General features: G+C 38.0%; 2 protein-coding genes across 2 annotated transcripts; both read right to left on the reverse strand.

Moving 5' to 3' along the window:
• Window positions 1–3,740: 3,740 nt before the first annotated feature.
• Window positions 3,741–4,701, reverse strand: LOC311188490 (olfactory receptor 14J1-like; the record flags this gene model as incomplete). Its single annotated transcript, XM_084259609.1, has 1 exon — window positions 3,741–4,701. One exon carries the CDS (start codon window positions 4,699–4,701, stop codon window positions 3,766–3,768), a length of 936 nt encoding a protein of 311 aa, XP_084115735.1. The 3' UTR covers window positions 3,741–3,765.
• Window positions 4,702–14,647: 9,946 nt separating this feature from the next.
• Window positions 14,648–15,571, reverse strand: LOC311167718 (olfactory receptor 14J1-like; the record flags this gene model as incomplete). The annotated part of the gene is made up of 1 exon (XM_084228769.1): window positions 14,648–15,571. One exon carries the CDS (start codon window positions 15,569–15,571, stop codon window positions 14,648–14,650), a length of 924 nt encoding a protein of 307 aa, XP_084084895.1.
• Between the last annotated feature and the right edge of the window lie 311 nt (window positions 15,572–15,882).

Genomic DNA, 15,882 nt, shown 5'->3' on the forward strand with positions numbered 1-15,882 from the left:
TATTATTAATATGAAAAGACCTCTAATGCCATCTTGAGAGCTGTTTTCTAACTTTTTTCTTTCTTTCTTTCTCTTTCCTTTCTTCCTTGAAACAAAGGACACTGTACTAAAGAAAATATTTACATGGGCCTCCCCTGGTGGCCCAGCAGTTGAGCACTGGGCTGCAAAGCTGCCTGCAGCCTCTGCAGCGCCGGTTCGATCCCCAGCTGCCAGTGAGGGTCCCACATGGTGCCATGTCCACTGCTCCCCTCAGCAGTGTATTTCATCACTCTGACTGTTCTGTTTCCCGCTCTGGCTCTGGTGAATTCTCTTACCCTTCCGCGCTTCTGACTGTACCCAGTGCTTGTATAAATAAATAAATAAATCTGAAAAAAAAAAAAAGGAAAATATTTACAAGGACCAAATATCCATGATCTCCAAAGAAGACATACAACTAAACAAGAAGAAAGCAACCCATCAATAAAACAGAACTAAATGATACCACTCAAAGCAGATATATAGATGAACAAAAAGCACATAAGAAGTAATGAACATCACATATCATCAGGGAAATGCAATTCAAAATTATGAGCTACCACCTCTTTCTGTGAGAATGGACCATATTCAAAAAATATATATACAACAAATACTGGGAAGAAAGTGCAGAAATATGAACCCTCATGCACTGTTGCTGAGTATATTTACTTGTTCAGTCACTATAGAAAAAAATTGCACTTTCCTCAGATATGATGTATAGCTCTATCATAGGATCCAGCAATTCTTCTTCTTAAGTAACACAGAGATTTAACACAGAGATTCCAAAATCTCTAATTTGAAGGAATATATGGAACCTATGTTAATTGAAGTTTGATTTACAGTAACCAAGGTATGGAAATAACAGAGCAGTGTTTTAAGATATTTACACACACAGTGATATACTACTCAGCTATGAAAAAGATAAACTGTTGCAGTTTGATGGAAGTAGATGGAAGTAGAGGGAATTATACCTAGTGCAATAACTCAGAAAGAGAAAGATAAGAAACACATGATTTTCCTAATGGTTGGATAATAGAGAACAAAAAAATAAAACTAAACCAAAACACAGGAAATGTGACAATAGAATTGTGGCATCTAGAGGGGCACAGAAGGTGGGGAATGGAAAATGAGAGGTCTAAGGTAAACTACTCTGGGTGGGTGCTTTGATAGTGAGTGTAGGGTGATGATAAACATCTGATGAGGTATGAACACATGCTCTCCATAAATCATACACAATGTTGCAAATCATTGTTACCTTGGAAAGGGGAAAAATAATGAAAAATAGAATAGAAAATCAAGTTATTTTGTTTCTCACTATGTCTATAGAAATAAAAAATATTTAAATCATATAGATATATATTCCACTCTGTTTATTGCAGTATTTTTAAAATAGCCAAAAGCTACAAATAACCCAAGTGTCCAGGGAAAGGTAATCACCTACAAAAGGTGTGGCTTATATACACAATGTGTCCCATGTGTCCCATGGCTGAAATCCTGCCATTTGCCACAGCATGGATGGCCCTGAGGGGATTATTCTCAGTGAAGCAGCTCACACAGAAAGGACTAATACAATAAGATCTCACTCAGGTGTGGTATATAGAGGAGCCAAAAAAGCAAATGAGATAAATAATACAAAAACAATTTTGGACTAACTAAGGTTACTAGAATGGAAGGTGGCAGAGAATCAGTTATTCTGATAAAAATGTATCAGTTGTATGGAGAAGGAGCAATTGAGCTTTAGTAATGAATTTAATGCAATATTGACACAAACTGATTTTTAATCATGCATACCTAAAACTCACATAATGTTGAAATGCAATGTCATTTCCATAAACACATAATGGAGTCATGTATTTTAAAAATATACAAAGCCATTAACAAAACTATATCACAGAGAAGAAAATTTTTAAATACTTAGATAAATGAAAAAGTATCCTGGTCATGGATCGAAAGATGTGCTTTGTAATTTTTCTAAGTATAGATTGAATGAAATTCCTATCAAAATCTCAGCATTTATGTTTGGGAATTGGAAAGCTGATACTAAAGGTTGTATTAATACACAAAGAATATAGAGAAGCGTTGAGTATCTGGAAGAATAGAGTTGGAAAACATAGAGTCCCTAATATAATAAGGTATTGTAAAACTACAGTTTTTCAGAGTTTGATATTATACGCATGAAAACACAATCAGTTGAACAAAATATGGATTCTGTTGGATATCACTTTGAATAAAATGAACCACAGAATCTACCTTATACAAATTTAATCTTAAAATGGATTAGTGAAAACAAAGGATGAAAGGGTAAAGCTTTTACTGTAATGATTATATATTTATCATTTTTGAGTTTCAATCAATATTGTACTTGCAGGTTTATTTTACATATATTAATCAATATTTGTTCCACAAAACTAAAGATTCATATCCACAGAAATTTTTGGGAAAAAATAGAAAAAAATACTTTTTACCTTTTTTATTTTCCTCTTGCTCATGCCTTCAAAGCCTGGACAATCATCAAATAATGTTTGGGAACTTTTATAGGTCAATGTCAGATTCTCCTTTTCTATCCTTTATGATTCAATCATCTTGTGATGTTTCATCACTACATCATTTGCTTATTTGGTGAAATATCTTATTTTTACATTTGCAAACTTATCTTTCAGTTCACTAATTCTGTCTTTCCATGTGTGATGTGCTAATTAATGCATGCATTGATTTTTAAATTCTGATCACTACACGTTACACTCATATATATATTTTCTATGCTTTTCAATTATATTTACTTCTGTTAGCATAGATTCTATTAATAATATTTATAGTTCTTCTTTCTATCCTTTTAATGTTTAATAACATGTATTTCTGAGGCACTCACAGATTATTTTATTTAAACTTTCCTCCCATGTACGTGATGGATGAGCCATTGCAACTTTTAGAGGCAAAGAAATGACATAATGAGATGTTTGCAGAGTGACTTCAGCATATTGCTTAATGAGGCCCATAAGCTTCATAGAGCCTTAGATGAGCCAATGGGTGATGAGAGTCTGGTTGTTCTATTGTATTGGGAGAGTAATGTTTACAGAGCTATTGTGTGAATATGGCTGTTACTCAGATAGCCCATACAGACTAAAACAAAACTCTAATATGACAACTTTCCTTTTGCTCATTTCCTTGTTAAATTTATTTTTGCTTGACTGTGCTGTGTTTGGTTAACCAACTTACACTAGTGGGTACCATGCCCCCTCATCCCACATACAAGCACAACTAAAGAATTAAGATGCAGCTGGGGTTGGTACTGAAGAAACTGCACCCAGGAAAATGTTTCCTGTGGGAAAGCATTTTAGATACTGTTGCTTCTGAAAAATCAGTAATTTCAAAAAAAAATAAGACCTTCATGTTTTATTGCAGGGCTAAAAGTTCAAGCACCCATCGATGAAACTTTAAATGGGGAATATCTTAACAACATTCCCTGTTCTCCTCAATGCATGGAAGACATCACATAAGTACATAAGATGGGCCACCTGAAATGTTTCCTTGTAAATTATTTAAAATCCTCTTGAGACTTCAAATTTGAGGAAGATTTTCCAGGATTATCTTGAGGATGTTCCCAGACATGAGTCCTCAAACTTGATTCTTTCAAGTTTCCTTTTCATTTGTCTGGACTTACTGAAGCCAAAAGTTTTCCCAATAAATATTCAAAATAATTTCCCAATAAATGTTCAACTTAAATATTCAACTGGAATTTACAAATGGGCCTCAAAAAAACAGGTCAGTTTTTCTTCTTTGGAAAACCTTTCTTACAGCTGTCTTTATGGCTTGATTTCTGAGACTATAGATCATTGGGTTGAATGTTGGGGGCACAACTGTGTACATAATAGTGAGCAAAATGTCCAGTGCACTAGGAGAGTCAGAAGGTGGTTTGAGAAACTCAAAGACTCCGGTTGACATGAATAAAATTACAACAGTGAGGTGGGGAAGGCAAGTAGAAAAGGCCTTAGCTCTGCTCTCAGCAGATGGAATCTTCAGCACAGTAGAGAATATCTTTGTGTAGGACAGTCCAATAAAGGAGACACAAAGAAAGGCCAGAAGAGCCAAGAAGGCACTGACCCCAACCTCGCTGATGTACTCATTAGAACACGAGAGTTTCAGGAGCTGGGGGATGTCACAGAAGAACTGGTGAATGACATGGGAGCCACAGAAGTGCATTGAGAAAGTGGCAGTTGTGTGCATGACACCAGAAATGACCCCACTGATCCAGACGCCTAAGACACTGTGGACACATTTGCTGACATCCATGATGAGTTCGTAGAGCAGTGGAAAGCAAATGGCCATGTAGCGATCATAAGACATCACTGTGAGCATGGACAGCTCAGCAGAACCACAGAGAGTGAAAGCATAGCACTGCACTATGCATCCACCGAGGGAAATGTAGCCACTATGCAAGAAAGAGTTATAAATGTACCTTGGTACAGTCACAGAAATGTAGCACAGGTCCAGGAAGGAGAGATGTTTCAGGAAGAAATACATGGGTGACTGGAGACTAATGTCCACAGAAGTTGCAGTGATAATGAGGATATTGCCAGTTAGCGCCACCATGTATAAGACCAAGAACAGAGAAGCAAGTATGATTTCCTGCTCAGGCTTGGCTGAAAATCCCATCAGAAGAAACCCACTCATAGTGAAATTAGCCATAGTCCTTCTTAATTTCCCAGTGATGGTGACTGCAAGACAAGTTGGGATCCATGAAAGAAAATGGAAAGTTGTTTAATCTACTAACTTAACTGGACTCAATTAAGTTGGTCAAGAAGCCCTTTGTGGAAATTACACTTCATAACATATGAAAAATCATTATGTATACTAAAAATCATGTCAAGAAATTTTAATATGCTTTGATTCTTTTTTTTTTAATAGAGGCATGTTTTATTTATTTGTTTGTTTGTTTGTTTTGTTTATACATGCACTGGGTACAGTCAGAAGTGCGGGTGGGTGAGAGAATTCACCAGAGCCAGAGCGGGGAGCAGAGCAGGCAGAAGGACCGAAGTACACTGCTGAGGAGAGCAGCGGGCGGCAGGAGAGGTCTGCGCGCCTGCTTTGATTCTTTTATGGAAACATGGTAAACAACAATCTAAATTATAGATACGCCCATTTCAATCAAAAACAAGGAAAAATGAATATATGTAATAAAATTAATAAGATCTTTAAAATACATAATTTTATTATTAGACATATGGAATATTCAATGTTCATTTATATTAAATTTTTTTCAGTCCATACACTCACATTAATAATGTTGTTATCGGGCCTCCCCTGTGGCACAGCTGTTGAGCGCTGGGTTGTGAAGCTGCCCACAGCCTCTGCAGCACCAGTTCGATCCCCGGCCACCAGCGAGGGTCCCACATGGCGCGCAGACCTCTCCTGCCGCCCGCTGCTCCCCTCAGCAGTGTACTTCATCAGTCTGCCTGCTCTGCTCTCCTCTCCCCTCTGGTTCTGATGAATTCTCTCACCCTCCCGTGCTTCTGACTATATCCAGTGCTTTTATAAATAAATAAATAAATCTTTAAATAATAATAATAATAATAATAATTTTGTTATCTACCTGTACTTTTTTTAAAGGTTTTATTTATTTGTACAAGAGCTGGCGTACAGGCCAGAGGCACAGGAGGGTGAGAAAATTCACCAGAGACAGAGAGGGCAGCAGAACAGGCAGACGACTGAAAACACTAACTAGGGGAGAAGCGGGCGAGGCAGGAGAGTTCTGCTGTGCCATATAGGTATCTCTCTAGCCAGCCAGGAATAGAACCTGCACTGCAGAAGCTGCAGATAGCTCCACAGAGCTGTGCTCAAACTGCTGCACCACCAGGGAGGCCCTACTTGTACTTTTTAATGAATCATTCTACCTAATCATATTGCATCTATCTACAATGGATTTATAATTGCAATTCAATTTTTTTTATTTTTATATAAAAAAATCTTCATTTTTTCCATTTATTTTCTCATTAATTGGAATTAAGAAACTCAAAATTGATAGAATCTGTGCAATAATTATCTCAATAACCAGTATCATTCATACAAAAGATCATAAAAATTCATTTGAAAAATGCTAGTTTCCCAAAGGAAATGGAAAAGACTTTCTAGTGTATTTTATGAAAAAATAACATTTTTAATATACAGATGAAAAAATAATTTGCTTGAAGTCTTAAATAAAATATTGAATAACTATTAATTATATTTTGTACCCATGTTAATAGCAAAAGTGAAATACACAGTACTATTATGAATAAAGACAACTAGTAGTATCATACATCTGTAGATGCAAATATAGAAGCAAAATCATATAGAGTATTATAGATCAATGTTATATCAACAAAATTAATAATATTAATCATATCAAAGGATGTTCATTTCATATAAATACACAAAAAACTTTAAATAGGCAAGTATTATGGTGAAAAATGTGCATGCCATGTGGAAAAGAGCTAATTATTTAGTAAAAGCTTTGAAACAGTCTTTATTTTAAACCAATAAATTAATATCTGGGTGACATTTTACTTAGTCATGTAAATAATTGGTATTTAGAAAATGTCCATTTATAATCAGTGCTGCAGCAAAAATATTGAGAATTTTCAAATTATAAATGAATAATTTTTTCAAGATAATATTTGATAGAAAAGACTTGGAGATGATGAGTGAGTCCTTTACAACATCAAGTAAAACTTACTTAAAAATTGGTTCAGTAGTGGGCCTCCCCGGTGGCGCAGCGGTTGAGCGCTGGGTTGCGAAGCTGCCCGCAGCCTCTGCAGTGCCGGTTCGATCCCCGGCTGCTCCCCGGCCACAGGAGGAGGGTCCCACATGGTGCGCAGACCTCTCCTGCCGCCTGCTGCTCCCCTCAGCAGTGTACTTCGGTCCTTCTGCCTGCTCTGCTCCCCGCTCTGGCTCTGGTGAATTCTCTCACCCTCCCGCACTTCTGACTGTGCCCAGTGCTTGTATAAATAATAAATAAATAAATCTTAAAAAAAAATTGGTTCAGTATATGTGTGTGGAGAGAGAGGTTTTGGGTATGGATGTGTGTGCATTTATGTCTTTGTGTGTATTAGAAAGGAATATTGTAATACTATTAAATTAAACCAAATAATGTTATATTTAAAAATATTGAAGAGACTTTAAAGACAATGCCTGACAATTCTAGACATATAGTGAAATCTTTACTCATCCATCCATCCTCTCTTGTAACTGAAACTTACCAGGTGAGGTTTCTGGAGGCTCTAAGAACTTCTATTTTTGTGTATCTGGAGAAGGTTGCTTATTAATCCTTATGGAACCCAACAAAAATGGTATGTCTTATGCATGAAAATATTGCTTGATATACCCAGAAGAGTTTTGTTTGGTCTTTTGTTTAATATAAATCAACTATTGTTAATAATTTATACAGCAGCCATATAGTGGAATTATGTACAATTTTTGTTTTCATCTTTGAAACAATCTTTTCTGTCCAGAAAAGGACTATACAATTATTTTTAATATCATATATATATGAAGATATATATTTGCTTATAATTTATATACTAACCCAATTGTCTGTGTGTTTGTGTGTGTGTGTGTGTGTGTGTAAAAAGAAATGTCACATTATGGAATACAAATAGCTAACTATTAGTTAATATACTGCAACCGTAACTATCTTTGAAACCAAGAGGAGAGCAGTGGAAAACAAAAGATTTGAAGTAACTCTTTTGTTGGTTTTTAGGTATCATTATCAAGATAATTTTGCCTTTCTTCATAAGCTGTGACCTTAGTAAGAAGATAAAGATGGTCCCTTTTGTTCCATGAAAGAAAGTCCTCCATTCAAAGAAGATTCAGAATTTTACTTCCTTCGTTCTACTATTTGCTTGTCTCCAGATTATTATGTTTTTTTTTTTTCCAAAGGGGTCATTCATAATATAACAATATATAACAGTGTTTGGTGAATATTTCTTTTTTAAACAATTTTTAAAATTCAGGTAGATGAAGTGATTTCAATATATAATAAAAGTTCTGTTCAATGTATTAAGTGTGATACATCTAAGGATTTTTACCAGCTATTCCCCTTGAAAGTCTTTTTCCTTATATTTCTAAAAATTTGGCCATTAACATGTCCTTTGCAAAATTTTTTCTAAATTATCTCTAATTCAGAACTTTCCCTGAGGATTAGAAGCAATCAGAAGGCTACATTAATGTTGTAAAAGATGTTTGGGTGCAGTGAGTTGAGCATAGTGCGTTGAGCATGCACTGTGAAGCTGTCTGCAACCTCTGGACCATGTTCGATTCCCGGCCTGCCAGGGAGATAACCACATAGCGCGGCAGACCTCTCCTGTCTTGCCCGCTGCTCCCCTCAGTAGTGTTTTCAGTCTGTCTGCCTGTTCTGCTTCCTGCTCTGTCTCTGGTAAAACCTTTCACCTTCCCACACCTCTGGCCTGTACCCCAGCTCTTGTATAAATAAATAAATCTTAAAAAAAAATAAAAGAAGTTTGGTCACTTATTATAATCTTTCAATCGATTGTTTCTGTTTGATCCTTACTTTGTGAAGATGGAATATATTAGTCACTTTATTCTCATTAATACATTTAATTTATTCCCATAGTTTTATGTTTGTATGATAAATGAGCAATTTATCTGTGATTTCTGATGTGGAAGCAGCCCTTATCATTTACAATGGGCAGATATGAGTTAATGAAAAATATGAATACAAGAAGTATCAGAGCGTCATCCATCATACATTCACAATGCATTACTTCTAAGATGGTTTACATAATGAAAGGCATTGCTAGGGAGGTGGGGACTGCACTCCACAAAATGTTTCTGGAGAGGAAGGAGTTTGCAATGTTCTCTCCCAAATCCATAATTTCCATGTAAACAATCCATGAAATATTAGTTCACACATAATATTTCATATTTTACAAGTTAAATATCAGAGGCTCATCTCTCACCCATTCAAAAATCAGTCATTTATGGGCTTTTCATTATTCTGATTAATCTATCATTTTAGAACCTTTGGAAACTCACCAGAGCATATTCAAATGTATCCCCTCAAATGAAGAAGAAGCTGTTGATGTGGTCAAATTACATTTAGTTCAAAATTCAGATCTCTGAGTTCAGCCATATTCAGAAAATTATGAATTTGATAGCGAAATAAGTTCATTTCAACCCTTCTTTGGCCTCTGGGGGTTAGACTCTGAAGTCACTTTGGCACAAGCAAGTTATCTGGGAGCTATGGGTATTTGGTGTTCCTGGGCAATACCCTGGGACCAAAATTTATAATTACATGATTGTTCCTGCAGAGTATTTCTCTATTGAGTTGATTTAATGATTATACCTAGTTACCTGGAAATTCACCTTATTACAAAAATGTATACAACATGGATTAAAACCTTGAAGGTATGACCTAAAACTTGTGGAAAGCATAGACTATAAGCTCATTGACATGTACCTTAGTGAAAACTCAAAACAATAAAATACTTGGGAGAAAACAGAGGCAATAATCTTATTGAGATCAGCCTAAGATATGACTCTGGGGATTGGACTCCAATAAGAGGGAAACAATCAAAAATAAACAAAGGGGACTACATTGAACTAAAGAGCTTCTGAACAGTGATGGAAGCCATCACTAGAAGAAAAAGATGACCACTAGTGGTAAAAGATATTTACAAACTATCTAAGATCGAGATTAATATCTAAAAAATATAATCAACTCATACAATTCAATATGAAAAAACTGCTCTATTAAATATTGAAAGAGGATCTCAACAGGCTCTCTCTGCATATAACAGATAGCCAATAGTCTCATGAAAAGATGTTCACTTCTTTTATTGTAGAATAGGTACATAAAAACCACAATCACATCTCATCTCAAACTTGTGAGAGGCCATTATCCAGAAGACAAGAAGGCAAGGGTGCTGGAGAAGGGGCAGATAAAAGGGAACCTTCATATGCTGGTACATTAATGCAACTACCATGGGGAACAAGATGCAGGTTTCTGAAAAATTTAAAAATATATCTACAGTATGATCCACAATTTCCACTCTTGGTTTGCATTCAAAGAATGTGGAAACCAGTATTTTCGAATGTAGAGTCAACTTTGGTTCATTATAACACTATTTACAACAGCAAAGAGGTAGAAACAAGGTAAGTGCCCTTCAAAGAATGATCACTAAAGATGTGGTATATGCATAGGATAGAGCACTACAGATATAAAATGGTTGAAATCTGCCATTTGTCACAACCTTGATTAGACTTAGGTTATTTCGTTTAGTGAAATTAGTCAAAGAAGAAAGACATATGATTTTGCTCATGAGTTATATAGTAACAAAACAAAGGAATGAATTAACAACAACAACAACAACAAAAAACTTTTGGAGCAACTAGTGCTTACCAAAGGGAGGGGGGATTTGGAGGGGGTGATTCAGGTAAAATGTGTCAATTGCATGGAGAACAGAATTGGAGATTTAGCGCTGAACTTAAGCATATAAACAAGATGATTTTTAATTGTTAACACCTGAAATATTGATATTATAATAATGTGTCCATTTGAAAAATGGATTTGAATTTATTTTAAAAAAAAACTGATGTACAAATCCATTACACTAAAAACTCTATATAATTGAGGATAGAATCCTAAAGACATAAGTAAATGCAAAAAATATATATTCTGGTCATGGATTAGAAGCTATGAGATTTTTATTTTCCTGCTTAATCTATACATTTAACATTTGGCAATTGGTAAACTGATTTTAATGCTTATATGGATATAGAAAGATCCTAGAGAATCATAAACAACCTGGAAGAAGAGAGTTGAAAAGCTTGGACTGTGAATCTAGTTCTTAACAGAGTTTGATGTTATAAGCATGAACCCATACATCAATAGAACATAGTAGGAAATCACACACCTACACCATCATTTAACAAAACACAGGTGAAATTCATCAGGAAACAATATTTTGCAATTAATGACACTGAAATTCTGAGGACATGATTGCTCATTTAAAGATACAGAATCCATCAGATATCCTTTGAATAAAAGGAATCAAAACTTCTACCTTGTGACTTTTGTAAAACTGATTTTACAATGGATTGTTGAAATAAAGAATAATGCAGGGCCTCCCCTGGTGGCGCAGCGGTTGAGCGCTGGGCTGCAAAGTTGCCCGTAGCTCTGCAGCACCTGTTTGATCCCAGGCCACCGGCGAGGGTCCCACATGGCAAGCAGACCTCTCCTGCCGCCCACTGCTCCTCTCAGCAGTGTCCTCCGTCTGTCTGCCTGTTCTGCTCCCCGCTCTGGCTCTGGTGAATTCTCTCACCCTCCCACACTTCTGACTGTACCCAGAAAATTTTTATTTCTCAAGAAAAAAAATAAATTTCAATTAATTCTGGAAAAAATATGAAAAAATCTTTTTCAGTATTGTCTGTTGTTCTTACCTTTAAAACATGGAATAAAGATGAAATGGTGTTTGGGAACTTTTATAAGCCCATGTCAGTCCCTTCTTTTCTATCATTTATAATTCAAACGCTTTTCATAGTGTTTCTCACTCTGTTTCATGAGTTTATTTGGAAGAATTTCATATTTTCACACTTGGAAACTTTTCTTTCCTTCACTAATTCTGTCTTTACTTGTGATTTGAGATGATTGATCATCCATTGATACCTATTTTCTGATCACAGCTCATTATACCTCCATAAGTACATTTATCTACTTTTTAAAATAACTATCCTTTTTGTTAGCATGCAATAATGCAAATGGTTTTGCCATTCATTTCTTAAGTCATTTTAATGTTTATGAACATGCATTTCTGAGCAACTTAAAGATTATTGTTATTTAAAATTTTTCTCACTTGAGTGCCAAGTAATCTATATATCTTAAGAGAGGGGCAGAGTGGCCTCAGTGTACTTGCTCCTGGAGGCCCTAAATTTGATAGAGCCTGGGAGTGGAGGTGCTACCTGGTCAATGGGTGCTGAAGGTCAGGTAATTACACTGAGTTCACAGACATGGTATGATATCCCAACTCGTTAGGGGAATTGTGGAAAATGAGAAAGAACCTCATGTTACTGTTTCCCATCATCCTGACTGAAATCATCAGGGAAGAGACTATATTAACTTCTTTGAAATTATGGAAATTTTTCTCACACCTGGTTTTGTCATGAGTGAACAGTTAACTGGTCTGGACCTGAATACATTATGTCCAGAAAAAAATGCACTTTGAGATTGTAGGGTAAATGGTTTGGTAAATGGTTTTCAGGCTTTTCTGCCCTCCCACAGTTAGGATTGCCCTGCCTGATGGGACTCCTGCAGTTGTTACACTGTTGCAAACTATCTTATTTATTTCTGTGGGCCACCCAAAAGATATTGAGATAGTCAAAAGAAAAGACGCAGGAGAGAAAAGGGGGAGAAAAGAAGGCCAGAGTGAAGACTTGCAGGAGGCTTGGAGGCCTCCTGGCCCCCGCACTCCTGCCTGCCAATGTTCCTGGTTGCTGTGATGCATGTAAAGCTTAATAAAGCTTGGTGGCCTGAGAAAGCCACCGACGGCTCCAGGACTCTCCTATACCCATCTGCCAGATCAGAAAACCTGCTCAGTGCCCATCCTGACACTACAATTGGTGTAGTTGGCAGGATGATTAAATGCAGACAAGTATGGAGCCCTCCAAAGATCTTAGGAGGGACTGAGAAGTAGCAGACTGTGTTTGCCTCTGACAACGCTGGATGTGCCATGGCAGTGCAGGTGGTGACCAGACTCCAGGAGCTGCAAGACGAAATCTCAAGTGGAGAAGACGGCCCAAGAGGACCAGCCAATGACCCCGGAGGCAGCAGAATCGTCAGGGAAGAAGGACCATGATTCGGAGCTCGCCCAGTGCTGATGCAGGAAAGGACTGATGGACTTGGACTGACAATCCCACCAGAAGGTGGAGGAACTTTGGTAGGGTAATGTTATGTTTTGGGGACCCTGGGGGAGGACAGTATTGTTTGTACACCCCAGGAGATGGGAATCTGCGGGTGGCCAGTGGGCTTTGATGGCCAGGAGCAGCCTGTGTACTGCCCAGCAGCCAGGCAGAGGAAAAACCAACTTAGAAAGGTAAAGCTCTGCTGAGATTGGGAAGCCCTGAGCAGCTGTTAAGCAGACTGAGTATGCTAAAGAATGCTAGTGAGTCTTTTAAAATCACCGGTGGGTGATGCCCTGCTCACTATTGGGTAAGGGTGAGGAGTTGAGGAACCTGTCCTTGAGGGATGGGTGGGGAACATGGCTTGTGGTGGAGCCCACAGCCAAAGAGGGGACCCAGGAGAGACCTCACGTGGAGCTTTCATTCACGGATCCCCAACCCATGTGCTTGTGCAGTGGGTTAGCCTGAGTGCAGGGATCTGCGTGTCGCATTGGTGGCTATGAAAGCCGAGTGTTGGAGTGACTGCAGACAGAAAACCCTGATGATTGGGTGATTACCCCCAGAGTACAGAATTGCCAATCCAAGAGTGAGTGCATCCTGGGGGTGGATGTGGTGTGTGGCTTGTGGCCAAGACCACAGCCGGATGGTTCTCCTCCCTCTATGAGCAGTGCCTTTGGCAGCACAAGTGGTGGATCATTTGCTGGTGCCAATAATCATATTTTGCCACTAGGTTGGTGCGTGCCTGGAATTATCTGTGTTCTATTGTATTGTTTAATGGTTGTGTATTCTATTTTCTTTTGTGGGCTATGGTTGCAGTATTTATGTTTGTTAAGGGAAAATTGTATACACACACACACACACACACACACACACACACACTATAGCAGAAAACCCTGAGGGGGTGGATTGTAGGGTAAATGGTTTGGTAAATGGTTTTCAGGCTTTTCTGCCCTCCTACAGTTAGGATTGCCCTGCCTGATGGGGGCACCTGCAGTTGTTACATTGTTGCAAATGGTCTTATTTACTTCTGTGGGCCATGGGAGGGGTATTGAGATAGTCACCAAAAGAAAAGAGGCAGGTGAGAGAAGAGAAGAAAAGAAGGCCAGAGAAGCCCAGAGTGAAGATTTGCCAGAGGCTTGGAGGCCTACCAGCCTCCTGGACCTTGGCACTCCTGCCTGCCAGTGTACCTGGTTGCTGCGATGCATGTAAAGCTCAATAAAAGCCTGAGAAGCCACCAAGGGCTCCAGGACTCTCCTTTACCGAGGTCTGCTTGGATCATTGAAGACCTGCTAAGTGTCCATCCTGCCACTGCAGAGATAAAGCAATATTTTGGAGACACCTTTTTCTGTGCAAATTAGTAACTTCAAAATAGATGTCAAGATTTATGGAGGAACTAAAACTCCCAATTCTGGGTACATGATGCTCTCAATATTGTAATTAATAACATCCTTGTTTTTCTCAATACAGAGACAACAACAGCTACAAATATAAACCAGACAGGTCCCCAGATCCTTTCCCTGTTCCCCTGCAAATTAGAGAATACCTTCATTCAGGACCATAAAGTTTGGGCAGCTTTTCCAGGGTTATCTGTAGCTTATTCCATGCTTGAGTCCACAGCCTTGATTCTTTAATAAACTCATTTAATTTTCACTCACCTCAATTTATTTACCCCAGCAGTTTCCCCAATATGTTGTGAACTTGTTTGTCAACCACGAATTAACAGAAATGTCTCAACAAAGTGTCAGGGTTGCCTTCTTTGGAAAACCTTTCTTACAGCTAAGTTCATGGCTTGATTTCTCAGGCTATAGATCATTGGGTTAAGTGTTGGGGGCACTATTGTGTACATAGTAGAGAGCATAATGTCCACTAAACTTGGAAAGTCAGAAGGCGGTTTTAGATACTCAAAGAAGCTCGTTGAAATGAATAAAATGACAACAGCAAGGTGGGGAAGGCAAGTGGAAAAGGCCTTAGCTCTGCCCTCAGCAGATGGCATCCTCAGCACAGTAGAGAATATCTGTGCATAGGACACTCCAATAAAGGAGACACAAAGAAAGGCTATAACAGCCAAGAAGTCGCTGATCCCAATCTCGCTGATGTACTCATTAGAACACGAGAGTTTCAGGAGCTGGGGGATGTCACAGAAGTATTGGTGAATGATATGGGAACCACAGAAGTGGATAGAGAAAGTGGCAGCTGTCTGCATGGCTCCTGAAATGATCCCACTGATCCAGACGCCTAAGACACTGTGGACACATTTACTGGTATCCACGATGATTTCATAGCGCAGTGGAAGGCAGATGGCCACGTAGCGATCATAGGACATCACTGTCAGCATGGACAGCTCAGCAGAACCACAGATAGTAAAAGCATAGCACTGCACTATGCATTCCTTGAAGGAAATGTAGCCACTATGCATGAAAGAGTTGTAAATTGACTTTGGTACAGTCACAGAAATGTAGCACAGATCCAGAAAGGAGAGATGTTTCAGGAAGAAATACATGGGTGAGTGGAGACTACTGTCCATGGAAATTGCGGTGATAATGAGGAGATTGCCAGTTAGTGCCACCAGGTATAAGACTAAGAACAGGGAAGCATGGACGAGTTCCAGCTCAAGCTTGGCAGAAAATCCCAACAGTAGAAACCCATTCATAGTGAAATTCCCCATATTCCTTCACATAGCCATCACACATCATTTCTGCGTTATGTTGGCTGCAAGACAAAATGGGACCATTGGATGTTTCTGTGACTTAACTGTTCAGTGAAGTAAAGGATGAAATTATTTGAAGAAATCACTACTTTATTATAAATGTGAAAGTATTTTCAATATTAATGATAACGTGGAGCATTTTAACTGACTTGACTCAGCCATGATACATAGGCTATGAAAACATAGGTTAGGGAGATGATTATTTGATTATTGAGCATTTCAATGAAACAAAACCCAAATACATATAATATAATTAATAATATATATTA

This window comes from Talpa europaea (genome assembly GCF_964194135.1).
Source record: "Talpa europaea genome assembly, chromosome: 2".
Lineage (NCBI taxonomy): Eukaryota > Metazoa > Chordata > Mammalia > Eulipotyphla > Talpidae > Talpa > Talpa europaea.